A 16876-nucleotide genomic window follows, 5' to 3' on the forward strand; every position below is an offset into this window, starting at 1 on the left:
AAATGAATATATCAGATTAAAAAATGGCATAAGCTAGAAATCTTAAAGATAGAATATGCTGGAAACACCCAGGTCAAGCAGTACCTGTGAAAAACAGATTTGGTATTTCATGTCAAAGACTATTCATTAAAAGTCATAAACCACCTGAATAAGGAGGTAATAGATGGTGGCATATTCATGGAGAGGGCAGTTTTACCAAGTGCTAGCTAAATAATTTAGTTTAGTTTATTAATGCCATGTGTAATGGGGTACAGTGAAAAGCTTTTTGCTGCATGCTATCTATCGAGTCAGTGAAAAGACCATACAAGATTACAATCAAGCCGTCAACAGTGTACATACAATATAAAAGAGAATAATATTCAGTGCACGATAAAGTCCAGAAAAATCCAATTATAGATAGTTCGAAGGTTTCCAATGAGGTAGATGGGAGGTCAGAACCGCTCTCTTGTTGGCGCAAGGACGGTTCAGTTGCCTGATAAGAGCTGGGAAGAAACGGTCCCTGAATCTGGCAGTACGAGATTTCAAAAGTCTGTACCTCTTGCCTGATGGGGGACGGGAGAATTTCATATAAAATGTAGATGCACGACTTATAACTGATAGCTACAGTCCAAGATACAACAATGCATTTTATTCTGCCTTGAACTGCTGTAAAAAAAGTGGTATATGTCAGGTACAAATAGCAGAGATCAAGCAAGTCCCTCGAGTACAAGGGGTGTAGTACACTTGAGGAAATCAGCAGGGCAAAAAGTTTTTCAAAAATCCCCCTTGCCTATGTTCACCTATTACCAGCCATGCTTTGCCCTGTCCCTCCTCTTTTCCAGCTTTCTTTCCTGCCCCATGCAATCAGTCCATGCAATCCGAAATGTCACCCATCCATGCTCCAGGGATGCCACCTGACCCACTGAACTCCATAAATTGTGTTCCTTTCTTTTGCATAAACCAGCATCTACAGTTCCTTGTTATTACAAGGAATGCATGGTGAGCTAACCAAGTAGATACAAAATTGGCTTTGTAGAGGGATCTAGAGCAACGGGGAAAGTGAACAAAGGAATAGATGGCATTTAACACAGCAAAGTTAACGACAAAGTGATGCATTTGGGAAATTAAACCAGGGCAGGACTTGTATAATAAATGATAGAGCCCTGGGGAGTGTTGTATAATAGAAATCTAGGGGTACAAGTGCATAGTTCCCTCAGAGTAGTGACATAGGTAAACAAAATGGCAAAAAAAGAGCATATGCTGTGTTGCCTTCTTTGCAAGGGGCATTGCATACAAGCATTACGATGTGTTGCAGTGTATCAAACACTGGTGAGACTGCACCTGGATTATGTGCAGCTCTACAAAGGTTATGATTAAGCTAGATGAAGTGCAGAAAAGATTAAAAAATATTGGCTTGAGTTTGAGGAGCCTGATTAGGCTGGGATTTTATTCCCCTAGAACCAGGCGGCCAAGGGGCATTGATAAGCTGGATGGCTGGAGTCGTGATATCATGACAATGTTGGATGTACACATCAATGATTGAAAATTGAAATTAGTGAAAATAAAAGGATGAAACTGTTTAATACTTGAGTAAACCAACATAAAGGAGCATAGCTGTAGTTATTTGAAGCCACTTATTTCATACGCAGGATTCATCTCGAGATCTGAAAGCCTGTATTAGCTGTATTTCTCACCTCTTTCATTGCCTTTCTCAATAATTGTGATCCATTCCCTTTCTCTGACAGTTCTTCTCGAAGACCTTGGCTTGTCCCCTCTTCCTGAACAACCCGTTCCTCCAGGGCCTACGGATCAGTGCAGAAAATAAAGTCATTGAGCTATGCAGCACAGAAACATACCCTTTGACCCAACTTGCCCATGCCCACCAAGATGCCCCAACTACACTAGTCCCACCAGACTGTTTGGCCAATATATCCCTCTACACCTTTCCTATCCATGTACTTGTCCAGATGTCTTTTAAAATGTTATTATAGTGCCTGCCTCAACGACCTCTTCTGGCAGCTCAATCCATATACTCATGTGTTGGCCCCTCAGGTTCCTATTAAATTGTTCCTCTCACTTCAAACCTATGTTGTTAGTTCTTGTTTCCCCAACTCTGGTTAAAAGACTGTATTCACCATACCTATTCCATGATCTTGTACGCCTCTCAGATTACTCCCCCATCCTTCTGCAATCCAAGAAATAAAGTCCTAGCCTGCCCAATCTCTCCCTGTAGCTCTGGCTCTCGAGCCCTGGCAACGTCCTCATAAATGTTATTTGCACTTTACCCAGCTTTAAACCATATTTCCTATAGCAGCATGACAAAAACTGAAACCAATACTCCAAATGTAGCCTCACCAGTCATGTACAACAATAACACAACGTCGCTAGGGTCCTGACCCAAAAAGTCACCAATCCATTTTCTCTGGAGATGCTGCCTAACCCACTGAGTTACTCTAGCATTTTGTGTCTACCTTTGACAAAAATCAGCACAAGCAGTCCCTTTTTATTACATTCCAACTACTATTCGCAATACCCTGACTGATGAAGGCCAATATCGAAAGCTTTCTCAACCACCCTATCTACCTGTGACACCACTTTCTAGGAATTATGTACATGCATTCCGGGATCCCTCTGCTCTACAACATTCCCTAAGGCCCTACCATTCACGGTGAAGTCTTGCCCAGGTTCGATTTCCCAAAATGCAAAGCCTTGCACTTTTCTGTATTAAACTCCATTAACCATTCATCAGTGCACTTGCCCAACTGATCAAGATCCTGTTCTAATCTTGATAACCATCCACTTTAGTGTCATCTGCAAACTTATGTTTGTATGCAAGTTGCAGTTTCGACCCTCTACAACCCTATGTGTTCTGCACTCATCCAAACAATTGCTGTAAACCCCAAACAGCAATGGGTTCAGCACTAATCCCCGAGGCACACCAATAGGGACAGACCTCCTGTCAGAAAAAACACCTTCCATCACCACCTTCCATGAAGGCAATTCTCTATCCAGTTGACTAGTTCTTCCTGGATCCTATGCAATCTAATCTTCCACAGCAGCCTACCATATGGAATCTTATCAAATGCCTTGCTGAAGTCCATATAGACAACCTCTATGCCTCTGCCCTCAACCTTTTTGGTTACTTATTCAAAAAACAGATTTGTTGGGCACGATCGTCCAAAGCCCATCCATCCATATGCCTCTATATCATCCCTGTCAACCACAGATGTTAGGCTAAGTGCTTTATAGTTTCTAGACTTTTCCCTACTATTCTCAAAGTAGTTTGTTATTGGCAATCTTGGACCATTAGAATGGCTTGTACAGCAATTGGACTTGGTATATTAGATACGCTCACCAGATGAAAATCTCCATACTTTTCAGTGTAAGTGCACAAGTTATGGAGTAACGATTCACCTGCCTGAATTCAACAATTTTGTACCAGAACTGGACAAGATTGCCCATTTGGAAATTCTTCCCAATATTATAGGCTGGTATTGAATGTCACTCCCGAAGCTCAAAGTGGTGCATTCACTTTGTATCAGAAATCAGATTTGAAAGTCTCCTTACCTGTATTTGTGAGGCAAGCTGTTCCATTTTCCTTTGTTGTTTATCGATAATCTAACAAGTAAACAATTAGAAGCAACATTCATAAAGAGCATGATTTATCAGATCTTCAAATCACTACACGGAATGTCTGCATATCCAATTCTCCACCTATATTTGTAAGCAGGACAGTAGGGCACATACGGCGAAAAATGTGAGAGCAATTATCATATTTTGGTATTTACAGTGAATATTTCTTAATTCTAGATGCTTTTTGCCTTGAGTACGATGACTCTCCTGCAGCTCCAGTAAAATATCCACTAGAAAATGAATTTCCCCAAAAATGAAACCCTATAACTCTCCATCAACAGGGCTGCAGTGCTCCATTTCTAGACATACCACATATGAGATCACTAAGGATTATGAGGACGTCCAATTTGGCTGATTATTACTCTAACGGAATTTAGATCATTATTATCCAGACCAAAGAAGTATTTATTCTCTAATAACTTGATCAACAATACCTAATTCGAGTTTAGTCTGGACCACATGGCTTCAAAACGCAAACCACAGACTTGGTTCAAAGATGCAGAGATGGATTCCAGAGGTGAAATGACAGGTCCTTCAAATACCAAGGCAGCATTTCAGAGGGCAGCATCAGCACTGGTAAAATTAGCAGCTCAATCCATATACTCATCATCCGCTGATTCAATAGTCCAATAACAATTTTATCAATTACCCAGCTGCTTGGAACAATCTAGATGACGAATTGGTGGTGGTGGCAATGCCGGCTGAACCTACCATTTTATAAGCAAGCATAGAAAATGAAGAAGCTTGAAAACCACAGAAAGTGAACCCGTTTTAATGCCCAGTGGAATATAATTAAGGGGTAGAACATGTCCACAAAATCTAGATTTCAAAATAAATAGAAAAGAAGGAGAGAAAATATGCTGAACACCATATTTGGATTCCCATAGAAGATATGAATGGCTGGTGCCCACTAAAATACCAAATAGGCAAAGCTGATCAAATCTATAAATAAACTAACAGAGGCATAATATCAAAGTATGGAATAAACTGAAAAAAATCACGAGCTGCAAATGATATTGACTATTTAATAAATTCTGCAAACAAACATTAAAGAAATGTGACAAACAGGAATAAAGCCATCTACAAAGATAGGTAAAACTTTAAAAGGAATTCAAGGGCAGAGTTTCAAATATTCAGACACGCATTTTGAAAAGTAAATCATGCCAATAATCCCTTATTAAGAATACCAAGGTCCAAGATTTTGCAAGTGGGTCGAGGAACACATTATCTTGGAGGCAATGTTGAACCTAATAGCACTGGTTAGGCTGCAATTAGAATCTTATGGCCTATTCTAGGTGACCCAGTTCAGTAATTGTGCAAATTGTGCAGAAATTAATTAAGCAATTTTATTAAAATAATCTGGGGATGAGCTTTCATTTATAAACAGACAGGAGAAACTGGATATTAAGTATTAAGATCAAAGTGATTTGACAGAAGTGCTCAAAGCAAGGATGAAGTTGTAATAAACTCAATCTTTGTCAATTTTAGAAAAAAGTTAGAGCAGATTCTGCAATTAGCTTTTAAAAGATAAATGAATATGCAAAATGCATGCGGGATAAAGTAAAGAAATGAGAATGTGGCCAACTCTTTGAAGGTGCTTCCACTTAAAGATCTTTTGTTTCTCCATATTTCTTGACATTCTTCTAGACGACTACTGCGTTATGGCCACTGAGTTATTCTAGCATTTTGTGTCGACAGAATTCACAATTAATGACTCAAATTTTTGATTTCCAGAATGAAATTCACTCAAACTTTGTGAAAAAAGAAATCTAGAGATTCTCCGACTCCACATTTTTCACTTTTGGACCCAAACAGTCTCTACTCTTTCCTTGATTATCCTCACATCTCTAAAGCATTTTTAGATTTCTTTTTAGTCCGTTTAGTGAATGTCACAATTTTTAAACAGCCAGAGAGATGGTAGAAGCCGGGGATGAGTCAGCAGGTCATTCAGTTTACAATGTTATCTGTGACCGCTCAGGAAATTTCAACTGAGTTCTTGTCATTTTGTCCAGATTATAGTGGGGGGGGGGGGGGGGGGGGGGGGCAGACTATCAGTTGCTGGAAAATCGGTGTTCAACCTATATGCAAATAATTCAGCAAGAATAAAGCTGCCCGCTTGATTCGGAACCAATCCACCACCGTAAGTGTTTGTTTCCTCCACCATCAGTATACCCTGGCTGTAAAATCCATCCCAATTACTTTCCTACTCCTCTGAAAGCACCTCCACCAAAGAGGACCAAAGTCAGGAACACCATTAACTATGGGTTCCATCTAAAGTCACACGCACCATCTTGACTTGGAAATATAATAATTGTTGGAACAATATCCTCAAGTTAGTACTCCCACAGCCGTAAACGTTAGTGATACCAGAATAAACTGCAATATTAGAAGGTGATATCTCACTTCTGCTTCAAGTCAATTTGGGAGTGCAAGAGATGCTCACGTGACCCAAAGGAACATTAAAATAATTAGCAAATGTATACCAGCCAATCTTCAAATGCCACCCAACGGTGAATGCTCACCTTCACAGCTCGTTCATAATCTCCTTTGAGATTGTTGCTCTCACACTTCAATGTCTCTACATTCAGGATAGGTAACCGCACACCATCCTCCAGGCATTTTGCAACTTTCTCCTGTAGGCTGAAAAGAGAACAGTATGGCATGAAATCTCTGCCCAATTTACGATAACAAATGTGAAGGATAGTTGGTACAAATCTGGAATCAACGCAGATGTTCACATGGTCAAATGCACTAGAGATTCTTCCAGGGTATTGAGCAGTCAGCAACAGCATGTGGTCATTTGTGATGGTCATGTATGGTTATAATATAATCTTATTTAACTGGGGTGACATAACAGCTTTCCTCAACAATCCAAGGACTAAAAAGAAGAGCGTTTGGTAACAGGAGAAACTCAGCGGGTGAGGCAGCATCTATGGAACGAAGGAAATAGGCAACGTTTCAGGGAGAGACCCTTTTTCAGACAGTCTCGAGCCGTAATGTTGCCTATTTCCTTCGCTCCATAGATGCTGCCTCACCCGCTGAGTTTCTCCAGCATTTTTGTCTACCTTCGATTTTCCAGCATCTGCAGTTCCTTCTTAAGCGATATTAACAGGTGATTTTACTCTTTCGAACAGTGGATGCTGGTAGATGCAAATCAATTATGCTGGCATTTCCTTCTTGGTATGGTTGAATGTAGGAAGTCCAGAAATCAATAAGAAATTGAGAATAAGTTTTTTTGTAAAAATCCAGCTAGTTTGCCAACATCCATTATGAAAATGGGAAATAACACATTTGATACCCAGTCTGGGTCATTTTGCCAATGATAGAAATTTACTGATTTCTAAAACTTCTGTAAACTTTGGACTCCTATTATAAGTCTGTTATATTAGCTTCATTCCAGCCTTCACTCCTGAAAGTAACAAAGTCATTGCTTTAGATACCCGACTTTAGCAGATGCTGGGGGTTCAGAGATTCATCAGCACTCAGACTGGTGACCATGATCTTCATGGTCTCTGCTAAGTAGAGACCAAGCAGCCAGCCAAACCATGAACAGTACAGCATCAGAACAAGCCTTCAGCCAGTGTCAGTGCTGAAGATTACGCCAAGACCTACTCGTACCTGCCTGTTCATAATCCACATTCCTCCGTTTCCATGTGCCTATCCAAAAGTTTCTTAAATGTCACTATTGTATCTGCCTCCACCATCCAGGCATTCACCACCCCGTATGTGTTGAAAAACATTTCCTTTAAACTTTGCAATTCTCACCTTTATGGGATGAAGCAAGAATAGGCAAAATTAACTATACTTTAAGGAAAAAGAGATCTACTCTATTAATAAAAATCTCAAACCAGAGACACGTTCCTAATGCAGGCAAATGGGGTTAATATAGATGGGTAAAAAGAGTGGCCTGAATATTTTAGGTTGAAGGATCCGTTTCTGTGCTGCAAAACGATGACTGCTCCATTCCCACGCACAACCATTATGCGGTTCATTATTTATCTTTTCAGAATTCCATTGATATTTGAATAAATGCAGACAATGCAAGTGCTGAAAATTCACAGTACATCACTCAGAACTAACAAATTTAGAGGGTAGGTGCATATCCTTGGCTTTTACTCTTGGTATTGTTACTCATGAGTATGGCTATACTCATTCTGGTTTTTCAGTGTTGCATAGCAAACAATTGAAAAGTTGTTGGCTATAAAATTGGTGGAAAATAGTCCCTCTAGTGCATTTCAGACTACAGACCCATTCCTTTTGATAACCACAACAGAACAATAAGTGCAAGTGCCAGAAGGTTGCTTTACCCATGAACAGTGGAGACCAGCTCCATCTCCTTCTGCTTTTGGTTTTCCAGAACATTGTCCTTTTCCCTGCTGCGAGCACGAGCTTCTCCAAGTTTGGCCTCTAGATCCTGTACCGTGCCCTGCAGCAGATCGGTTTGCTGCTCAGAGTCCTTCAGCTGCAAAACAGAATATTTGATCCACGATACCAGACACCAGCACAGTCAACAAATATAATACCTGCACGTTCCCCCTCATCAGCCCAATTTTCCTGCTATTATCTCCTCAATCTTTTAGCAGCCCTTGGATGCCAAATGCCAAACATTGCCTATTCTGCATGGAGCCAAAAATCAAACAGGAGACCGACTTTAAATGAAGTGCAAATAGAGGCAAGTTCTGTTGGTAAACGGCAGGATGAGATAAAGGTAATTGCTGCAGTACCAATATAATTATTTGCAGGATTTATACCTACAGATTGTTATACTTATATTCGTGAGGCCTCGCACACTACGCCATGGCTGGATCATTGTATTAGTACAGCTGATGCACGTGCCTCATTGGAGTGCATGAGGATTCTGTATGGGGCAGCAATGACTGATCATATACCTGTTGCTATGTCAATAAATGTTGAACATCTACCTGTGGTCTCCAGAGATCGAAATAGCTTTAACACAGAAAAACTGGACTGGTCAACCCTCACAAAGAAAGACATCTTAGCCTATTATGCCCATGCAGACAAATCCTTAAGCAATATTCATCTATCTAAAGATGTAATAATGTGTAGTAATGTTAATTGTAAGGATATGAAGCATAGGAGAGATATCTGCTCCATGTATAATGATATAGTAAGTGCTTTATATGTAGGCAGTAAGCCCTACTGCAAGCATAAAAATAAGACACATAAAATCAGGCCTGGCTGGAATAAGTATGTAGCTGAGTATCATACTGAAGCCCATGAAGCCACTAAATCATGGGCTATGGCAGGTAGACCCCGACATAGGCCTGTGTTTGAGTACAAGAAACTCACTAATGCAAGATATAAGTATGCTGTCGCTTCACCTGTAAAAATGAGCAAGCTATGAGGGCCGATTCCATGGCTAAGAAGCTGCTAAGTAACAATGATACTGATTTTTGGAAAGAAGTAAGATCTTTTAACAGCTGTAAAACATCTCTACCATGCACTGTAGCTGGAATCTCCGGAACAACTAATATCATGGAGTCATGACGACAACATTATAGGACTTTATACAACTGTGTCCAAGGTGATTTGTATAGGGTGGACAATATTGAGAATAATGACTCAATGGTGATGTCACACGAGGTGTATCATGCCATGAACAAGCTGTCCAACAACAAAGCAAGTTGCTTGGATCATATTTCTGCTGAACATCTTAAGTATGCAAGTATGAGGATAGCTCCTCTCTTTGCTATTTTTTTACTGGCTTTATGATTCATGGCTTGTTACCAGACTCAATGTTGTCTGTTCTGCTAGTGCCAGACATTAAGGACAAAGTTGGTAAAGCAGGCAGCCTAAATAATTACAGGCCCATAGCTTTAGCCAGCATATTGTCAAAAGTCCTGGAAATAATTCTGCTGGATAGATTTAATGAGTTTGTTAACTCCACAGATAACCAGTTTGGTTTTAAAGCAAATGACAGATGAGGATATTTATAGGCAACGACGTATGCTGTATGTACAGGCGAATATTCTCTTGCGTAAGTTTGGTGCGTGTACAGATGTGGGGAAGATGTCTCTGTTTAGAGCATATTGCACACCACTCTATATTGCACACCTGTGGTCAAACTACGGAGTTTACAGAGCCTAAAGGTGGCTTATAATGATGCCATGAGAACACTGCTAAGGAAACCTAGACGGTGTAGTGCTAGTGAAATGTTTGCGGCTGCAAGAACCAGTGCTTTAGAAGCTATCCTAAGATCCTAAGGACACTCGATTGACTAATATATTTACAACTACCAATTAGTTAATACTAGTCTTTGAAGATGATCACGGCTAAAGTGGATTGAAAGTACTGTTCCCATGTGTGAATTACATTTCTACACTGTAGCCATGGGCAAGTGACTGAAGAGGACACAAGTATATCACAACAGCCCAAAATAATGAAAAACTGTACAAATTGAGACCAAAATAAGCCAAAAAGCAAAAAGGAGATTGGAAAACTTGCTGTATGCCTATTGTCAAAAAAGTAAAGGTTCATTGGACATTGCAGTATTTGCATTAATCCAAACTGACATCGTACATTATATTGTCCTCCACACATTTCAATTCTGATCACTGAAGCTCAATAATCTTGCACAACAAAAATAAACTACTTGCTTCTTCTAGAGCTCAGTCCCCAATTCCATTAGAACAGAGACCAGACCTTATGATTGTAAATACAAGGCAGTCAGTCAAGGCAAGAGAAGCATGCATTAGTCCAGCACCTCATCACTCTTCCATATTGTTCCACTGTATGTTATAATTTCTTCTGAAGTATACTGCCAACAATCTTAAAAGAAAAAATCTTTACTGGTGCTAATTAGGTGACATGATAGATAGAAAACCTGGAGAACTGGTTCATCTCTAAGAGGAAGACAGAAGCTCATCAATGCCATAATTCAGCCATGGTATGGAGATGAGAAATCATTGGAAACTGTCAGAATCTGGTCGATTCCATGCTAAATCATTTTAAAACCTCGACTAGGAAAGTGGTGAACATATAATGTATCAAAGTGGTAATGGTGCAATAATGGATAAAATGTAACTCTGCAATATGTATATTCACATGTTATATCCAGGTGTATGCATGATTCAATTAATCTGCACAGGGATGTACCTGTTACAAAGCTATATGGCTGTCGACAAAAGGCATGGAATTATCAGCTCTTATGGTCGGTTGTGTACATTGGTGCTCACCATCTAAGTTTGTAAAACTACAACTATTAATGCAAACTTAATTTGCTCACCTGTTGGCTCTGCTTTTCATAATCATCCAGGGTGGGCAAGTCTGCAAGATACCGTTCCAGAGTTTCAATTCGTTGCTGCTTTTCCCTATTTTGTTCTGCCTCCTTCTGACACTTCCTCTTGAGGTTGTTGATGTGTTTGTCACGGCCTCGGACCTACAGCAAATCAAAGCCAGAATAATTAGTGTTTAAAAAAGTTCATATTCTGTATGTACTGCAGATTGGAAAAGGGACAATGTTTATTTTGTGTAGATTAGTGAAAAAGTGGAAAATATTACGTGTGACAGTGCTAAACGAGACAGTACTTCACATACCAATTCATGAACAAATGTGCACTTATATGGACACAACAGTAGGATCAAGGAGACAGTTGCATCAATTAGTTGTCACAGCTGAGACTTTTGTATTTTTAAATTTGACAATGCATAAAGAAATTGAGGCAAACATTGATACCATCACAGGTGACCACCCTATGAGCTACCACTAGGGTAGTTACTTTCAAAGTTTAAAGGGAAATACATGCAAAGTTAAGTTATACTTATGCGTTAAACTAAGATCAGAGGCTTGAGGTGTATGCTATTTTGTAGCACAGTAAACTCTCTTTTTAACAGACCCCCCTTATAACATATTTCAGTTATGGTGGAAGGAACTACCGACACTACCCTGGCTCGCAAGGTGCATCAACAAGACGTTCTTCACTAGCAGCCGCGGCTCGCGTCGTAGCCACTTTCTTCAGGCCGCCACTGCACAATATTTACTTTTTAAAACGCCTCAATCAATATAGTGTACACGTATTTGCAGCATGGCCATTCACACCTTGCTAATAAGTGGCAAGTCACATTTGATCTGATAAAATCCAGGCCACAACCTTCAAGAAAGCATCTGACGGCCTATCCTAGATATTCAATATCTGTCACGTCTTCTACCATTCGTATTCTGAGAGGAACCTCTCACCAGAAACTCAACTGGATGAGCCACAAATATCATGACAAGAGGTCTCAGAAGCTAGGTATCCTGTCATGTGTCCTGTGTCACTTCCTGGTATCCTGTGTCATGTATCCTGTGTCACTTCCAGACTCCCACAAAGTCTTTCCACAACACAACCACATTCTCCCCATATCTGGAAGAATGCAACTTCAAAATACATGCCCAACATTGAAAGCAAACCACCCGCTTGATTGTTTCCCCTGTCACCATCCTCAACATTAGAATATTACTAAAGGTCAATTAAGGTAGTATCCAGTCAGAAGAAAGGTCTCGACCAGAAATGCCACCAATCCATGTTCTCCAGAGATGCTGTCTGACCCATTGAGTTACTCCAGCACTTTGCCTTTTTTTTTTTGTTAATCAGCATGTGCAGTTCCTTGGATCCACAATTAATACTAGTCTTTTCATTAGTGCAAATAAAATATTACCTTCCATTGATTAGACAAAAATGATGATGAAACTCAGCGGGTGAGGCAGCATCTATGGAGCAAAGGAAACGGGCGACGTTTCGGGTCGAGACCCTTCTTCAGTCTGACGAAGGATTTCGACCCGAAACGTAGCCTATTTCCTTTGCTCCATAGATGCTGCCTCACCCGCTGAATTTCTCCAGCATTTTTGTCTACCTTCAATTTTCCAGCATCCGCAGTTCCTTCTTAAACCTTCCATTGATTATGTTGCTTTGCTCTCCCTGACTTTACTTTCAAATAATAATAATAATAATAATAAATTTTATTTATGGGCGCCTTTCAAGAGTCTCAAGGACACCTTACAAAAATTTAGCAAGTAGAGGAAAAACATGTAAGCGGAATGAAATAAATAGTAGACATGACTAGTACACAAATTAAAGACAGAATTTAATTCAAAACACAATATGAGGCAATTCAAGCACAGATGAAAAGGGAAGGGGACGTGGGGCTAAGGATAGGCAGAGGTGAAGAGATGGGTCTTGAGGCGGGACTGGAAGATGGTGAGGGACACGGAATTACGGATCAGTTGGGGGAGGGAGTTCCAGAGCCTGGGAGCTGCCCTGGAGAAGGCTCTGTCCCCAAAACTTCGGAAGTTGGATTTGTGATAAATACTATATTTACAACTACCAATTAGTTAATACTAGTCTTTGAAGATGATCACGGCTAAAGTGGATTGAAAGTACTGTTCCCATGTGTGAATTAGCCAAATCAATGCAGTGGGTTTCTGCAACTTGAATTCAATTTGAATTCACATGCGAGCAGCACCACCCAGTGGCAAACTGCAACTGTGCATGTCTAGTTAAGATTTGGTTTAGAGATTACAGCACGGAAACAGGCATTTCAGCCCATTGAAACCACGCCGACCATTAATCACTCGTTCACACATGTTCTAAGTTAGCCCACTTTCTCAACCATTTCTTGCACACTAATGGTAATTTACAGGGGCCAATTAACCTATAAAAATCTCCATGTCTTGGGGACATAGGAAGAAACCGGAGCACCCAGAGGACACATCATGGTCACAGGGACAAAATGCCAACTCCACACAGACAGCATCCAAGGCCAGGATCGAACGTAGGTCGATCACGTACCGGGAGTTACCACCCTCCTGATCTCACTGTACTGCCCTACGGGCTCCGAACTAGATTCCTGTAAATTGGAAAATTGGCAACACATCTGTGGTTTCTACCCGTTAAATCCAGCAAATAAAAACAGACAAGATATGAGTTAATCACCAATCTCAAAACATAAAAGCAGATGCAAATTAGGGATCACTGGATTTGGTGTTTCGATGGATAAATCTTCAAATAAAAGTGTTATGAACCCACACAGCTCCACAAATAAATTAGAATAGAAAGTCTGGTTTGTGGATGGAGCTATTTAAGTTTAGAGCCACCCCATCCTGTCACCACACTTGCCTTTTCTTCCATTCTCTTCATATCATCCAAGTGCTTCTGTGCAGTTTCTCCGATACTCTCATTCAGCCGGCAAAGCTCCACTTCTGCCGTTGCTAACTTTTTCTCCATGTCCAATTTCTCACTTCCCAAAGCCTCTGAATGCTCAGCAAAACGTGCCCGTAAAAAAGCATTTTCCCTGAGACATTCCTGTGAAACAAATAAATCCCCAATTTATTATTTTTGTTTACAAAGAATCCTGTTTAAATTTGATGAGTGAAGTAGCTCAAGTATTTGAACGTCCAAGTTTAATTGTAAATATAGATATATAATGGGGTCAATGATTTTAATTCCAAGATATATTCCATTCACCACTCACCGTCACAAATAAACAGCTGGAAACTCCCAGCAGGTCAGGCTCCATGGAGAATGATGGTTCATTGTTCTATAATGTCATTGACATCATTCTGCAGTGCTATAAGACCTGCTGAGTATTGCTAGACCTTCACTTTTATTTCAGATTTCCAGTAAGTTTTTTGAAAGTTTGTTCAAGGTTCGACCCCTTCACCCCTAAGGTTCCACCCCTTCACTGTTGTCTAGGTTCACTGATGGTCTGAAGGAGGGTCCAGACATTAAATATTATCTATCAATTCTCCTTCCCAGATGTTCCTGATTTGCCAAGTTCCTTCAATTTGATATTTGCTCATCTTTCTAAATCTCCCCTTACCCCCATATTTTAGGCTTGCAAAATCTAATTTGTTTTAGAGACTTGGTCTTATCCTAGGTTTCATAATTTAAGCCATAGTACCTGCAGTCGGAGTATGCAGACATCGCTGAGTGGTACAGTACGTCCAAACAGAGCACTTTGAAGCTGTAACTCACTCTCCCTCATCTTCTGCTCCAGCTGAGAGATCTGTTGTTTCTGCCTATAATGCCAAGCAAAGAAGAAATTGTGACTGATACTACCTGTGCAACATTGTTTAAAGAGTCCAAATTCAAGATTATTAGAACAATGGGCAAGATTAGCATGTTTGCTGATGATACAAAAGTGAAGATGGTTGTGAAAGATTACAGCAGGATCTGGATCGATTGGCCTGGTGGGCAGAGGAATTGTTGATGGAATTTAATACAGAGAAGTGTGAGGTGTTGCATTTTGAGACGTCTAACAAGGGCCACAGGACCTATACAGTAAATGGTAGGCCTCTGGGGAGCGTTGTAAAGCAGAGGGATCTACGAGTGCAGGTGCAAGGTTCGTCGAAGGTCGAGTCACAGGTCGATAAGGTGGTCAAAAAGGCTTTTGGCACATTGGCCTTCATCAGTCAGCATTGAGTATGGAAGTTGAGAGGTCATGATGCAGTTGTACAAGACGTTGGTGAGACCGCATTGGAGTATTGTGTTCAGTTCTGGGCACCATGTTATAGGAAAGATATTGTCAAGCTTGAAAAGGTTCAGAAAAGATTTACAAGGATGTTGCCAGGACTAGAGGGTGTGAGCTAAAGGGAGAGGTTGAGTAGGCTGGGTCTCTATTCCTTGGAGCACAGGAGGATGAGGAGTAATCTTATAGAGCTGTACAAAATCATGAGAGGAATAGATCGGGTAGATGCACGGAATCTCTTGCCCAGAGTAGGGGAATCAAGGACCAGAGGACATGGGTTTAAGGTGAAGGAGAAAAGATTTAGTAAGAATCCAAGGGGCAACTTTTTTCTCACAGAGGGTGGTGGGTGTATGGAACAAGCAGCCAGAGGAGGTAGTTGTGGCTGGGACTATCCCATTGTTTAAGAAGCAGTTGGACAGGTTTGGAGGGATATGGACCAGGCGCAGGGAGGTGGGGCTAGTGTAGTTGGGACATGTTGGCCGGTGTGGGCAAGTTGGGTCGAAGGGCCTGTTTCCACACTTGTATCACTCTATGACTATGATGTATTTTTCATTCATGCATGTAGCTAATTGATTGGGTTTACATTATAATGATATGAACTTAAAATCATATAGTTTGTAACAGCATGGTTTCAACACATCCGATACAGGGAACTTAGCCTAGTAAAACAAACTATTTCTTACAAGAATCCCCGTGAAATCTGGAATAATATAAATTTCCATTATCTCATTAGATGCTCAAAATATTACTCAATCTGAAGGGCTGTAGACATATCTGGTGTGAAAAGTGGTATGATGAAGCAATTGCTCAGATTAGGTAGTTTGGAAAATCTCACAGCAGCATGCAATCAACATTCAAATCTGCTACAGATGAGTTGAGAATACTTGCCAAAACATGCAATACTTTGTACCTGGAAGTACTTGTTCGGAACGAGTACATTAAACCTTACTATGCTTAAATCCCTACTGTACCCAGGGAGAACATTTAAAAATCAATACCAAATGCAGACGACACAACCCTGATTGGACTGATCCAGAATGGGGAGGAATCAGCCTACAGACAGGAAGTGTCACAGCTGGCATCCTGGTGCCATCACAACCTAGAGCTCAATGCTCTTAAGACAGTGGAATTGATTGTAGACTTTAGGAGAGCTCCCCCTCCCCTCACCCCACTCAACATCAACACCACCACAGTCACATCTGTGGAGTCTTTTAAGTTCCTGGGAACCATAATCTCCAAGGACCTTAAGTGGGGGGCTACCATCGACTCCACAGTAAAAAAGGCACGACAGAGGATGTACTTCCTATGGCAGCTGAAGAAGCACAATCTGCCACAGGCAATTATGGTCCAATTCTACACGGCCATCGTAGAGTCTGTTCTCACCTTCTCCATCATGGTCTGGTTTGGCTCAGCTACCAAGCACGACACCTGGAGGCTGCAGCGAATCATCCGATCAGCAGAGTAGGTTATTGGCTGCAACCTTCCCTCCATTGATGAACTGTACACTGCAAGGGCCAGGAAGCGAGCGGGCAAGATCATCTCTGACCCCTCTCACCCTGGCCATAAACTCTTTGAATCACTTCCCTCTGGAAGGCGACATTGGATTGTCAAAGCTGCCACAGCCAAACATAAACACTGTTTTTCTGCTCGAGTAGTTGCTCTATTCAACAGCCAAAAATCTGTAGTCTCCCTTTGATTGATGATATTTTGTTGGTTCACATGCTTGATTAATGGTGTTTTATCATTAATGTTTTATTATTATTAATGTTTAGTGTTTTCTGAGTCATTCATAACTGTC

At 40.7% G+C, this 16876-nt stretch overlaps 1 protein-coding gene across 4 annotated transcripts in view; it reads right to left on the reverse strand.

Annotated features, from left to right (window-relative positions):
* The window catches only part of cep85 (centrosomal protein 85), a 47398-nt gene that overhangs the window by 9134 nt on the left and 21388 nt on the right, over positions 1–16876 (reverse strand). For all 4 annotated transcript variants that reach the window (XM_033045069.1, XM_033045072.1, XM_033045071.1 and 1 more), the window contains 7 exons: positions 14512–14629; positions 13728–13913; positions 10859–11011; positions 7920–8074; positions 6135–6252; positions 3547–3597; positions 1674–1781 (listed from right to left, as the gene is read on the reverse strand). In XM_033045069.1, coding sequence (XP_032900960.1) covers positions 1674–1781; positions 3547–3597; positions 6135–6252; positions 7920–8074; positions 10859–11011; positions 13728–13913; positions 14512–14629 — 889 coding nt within the window. The remainder of the gene's footprint in view (positions 1–1673; positions 1782–3546; positions 3598–6134; positions 6253–7919; positions 8075–10858; positions 11012–13727; positions 13914–14511; positions 14630–16876) is intronic.

Source organism: Amblyraja radiata, chromosome 27, assembly GCF_010909765.2.
Source record: "Amblyraja radiata isolate CabotCenter1 chromosome 27, sAmbRad1.1.pri, whole genome shotgun sequence".
NCBI lineage: Eukaryota > Metazoa > Chordata > Chondrichthyes > Rajiformes > Rajidae > Amblyraja > Amblyraja radiata.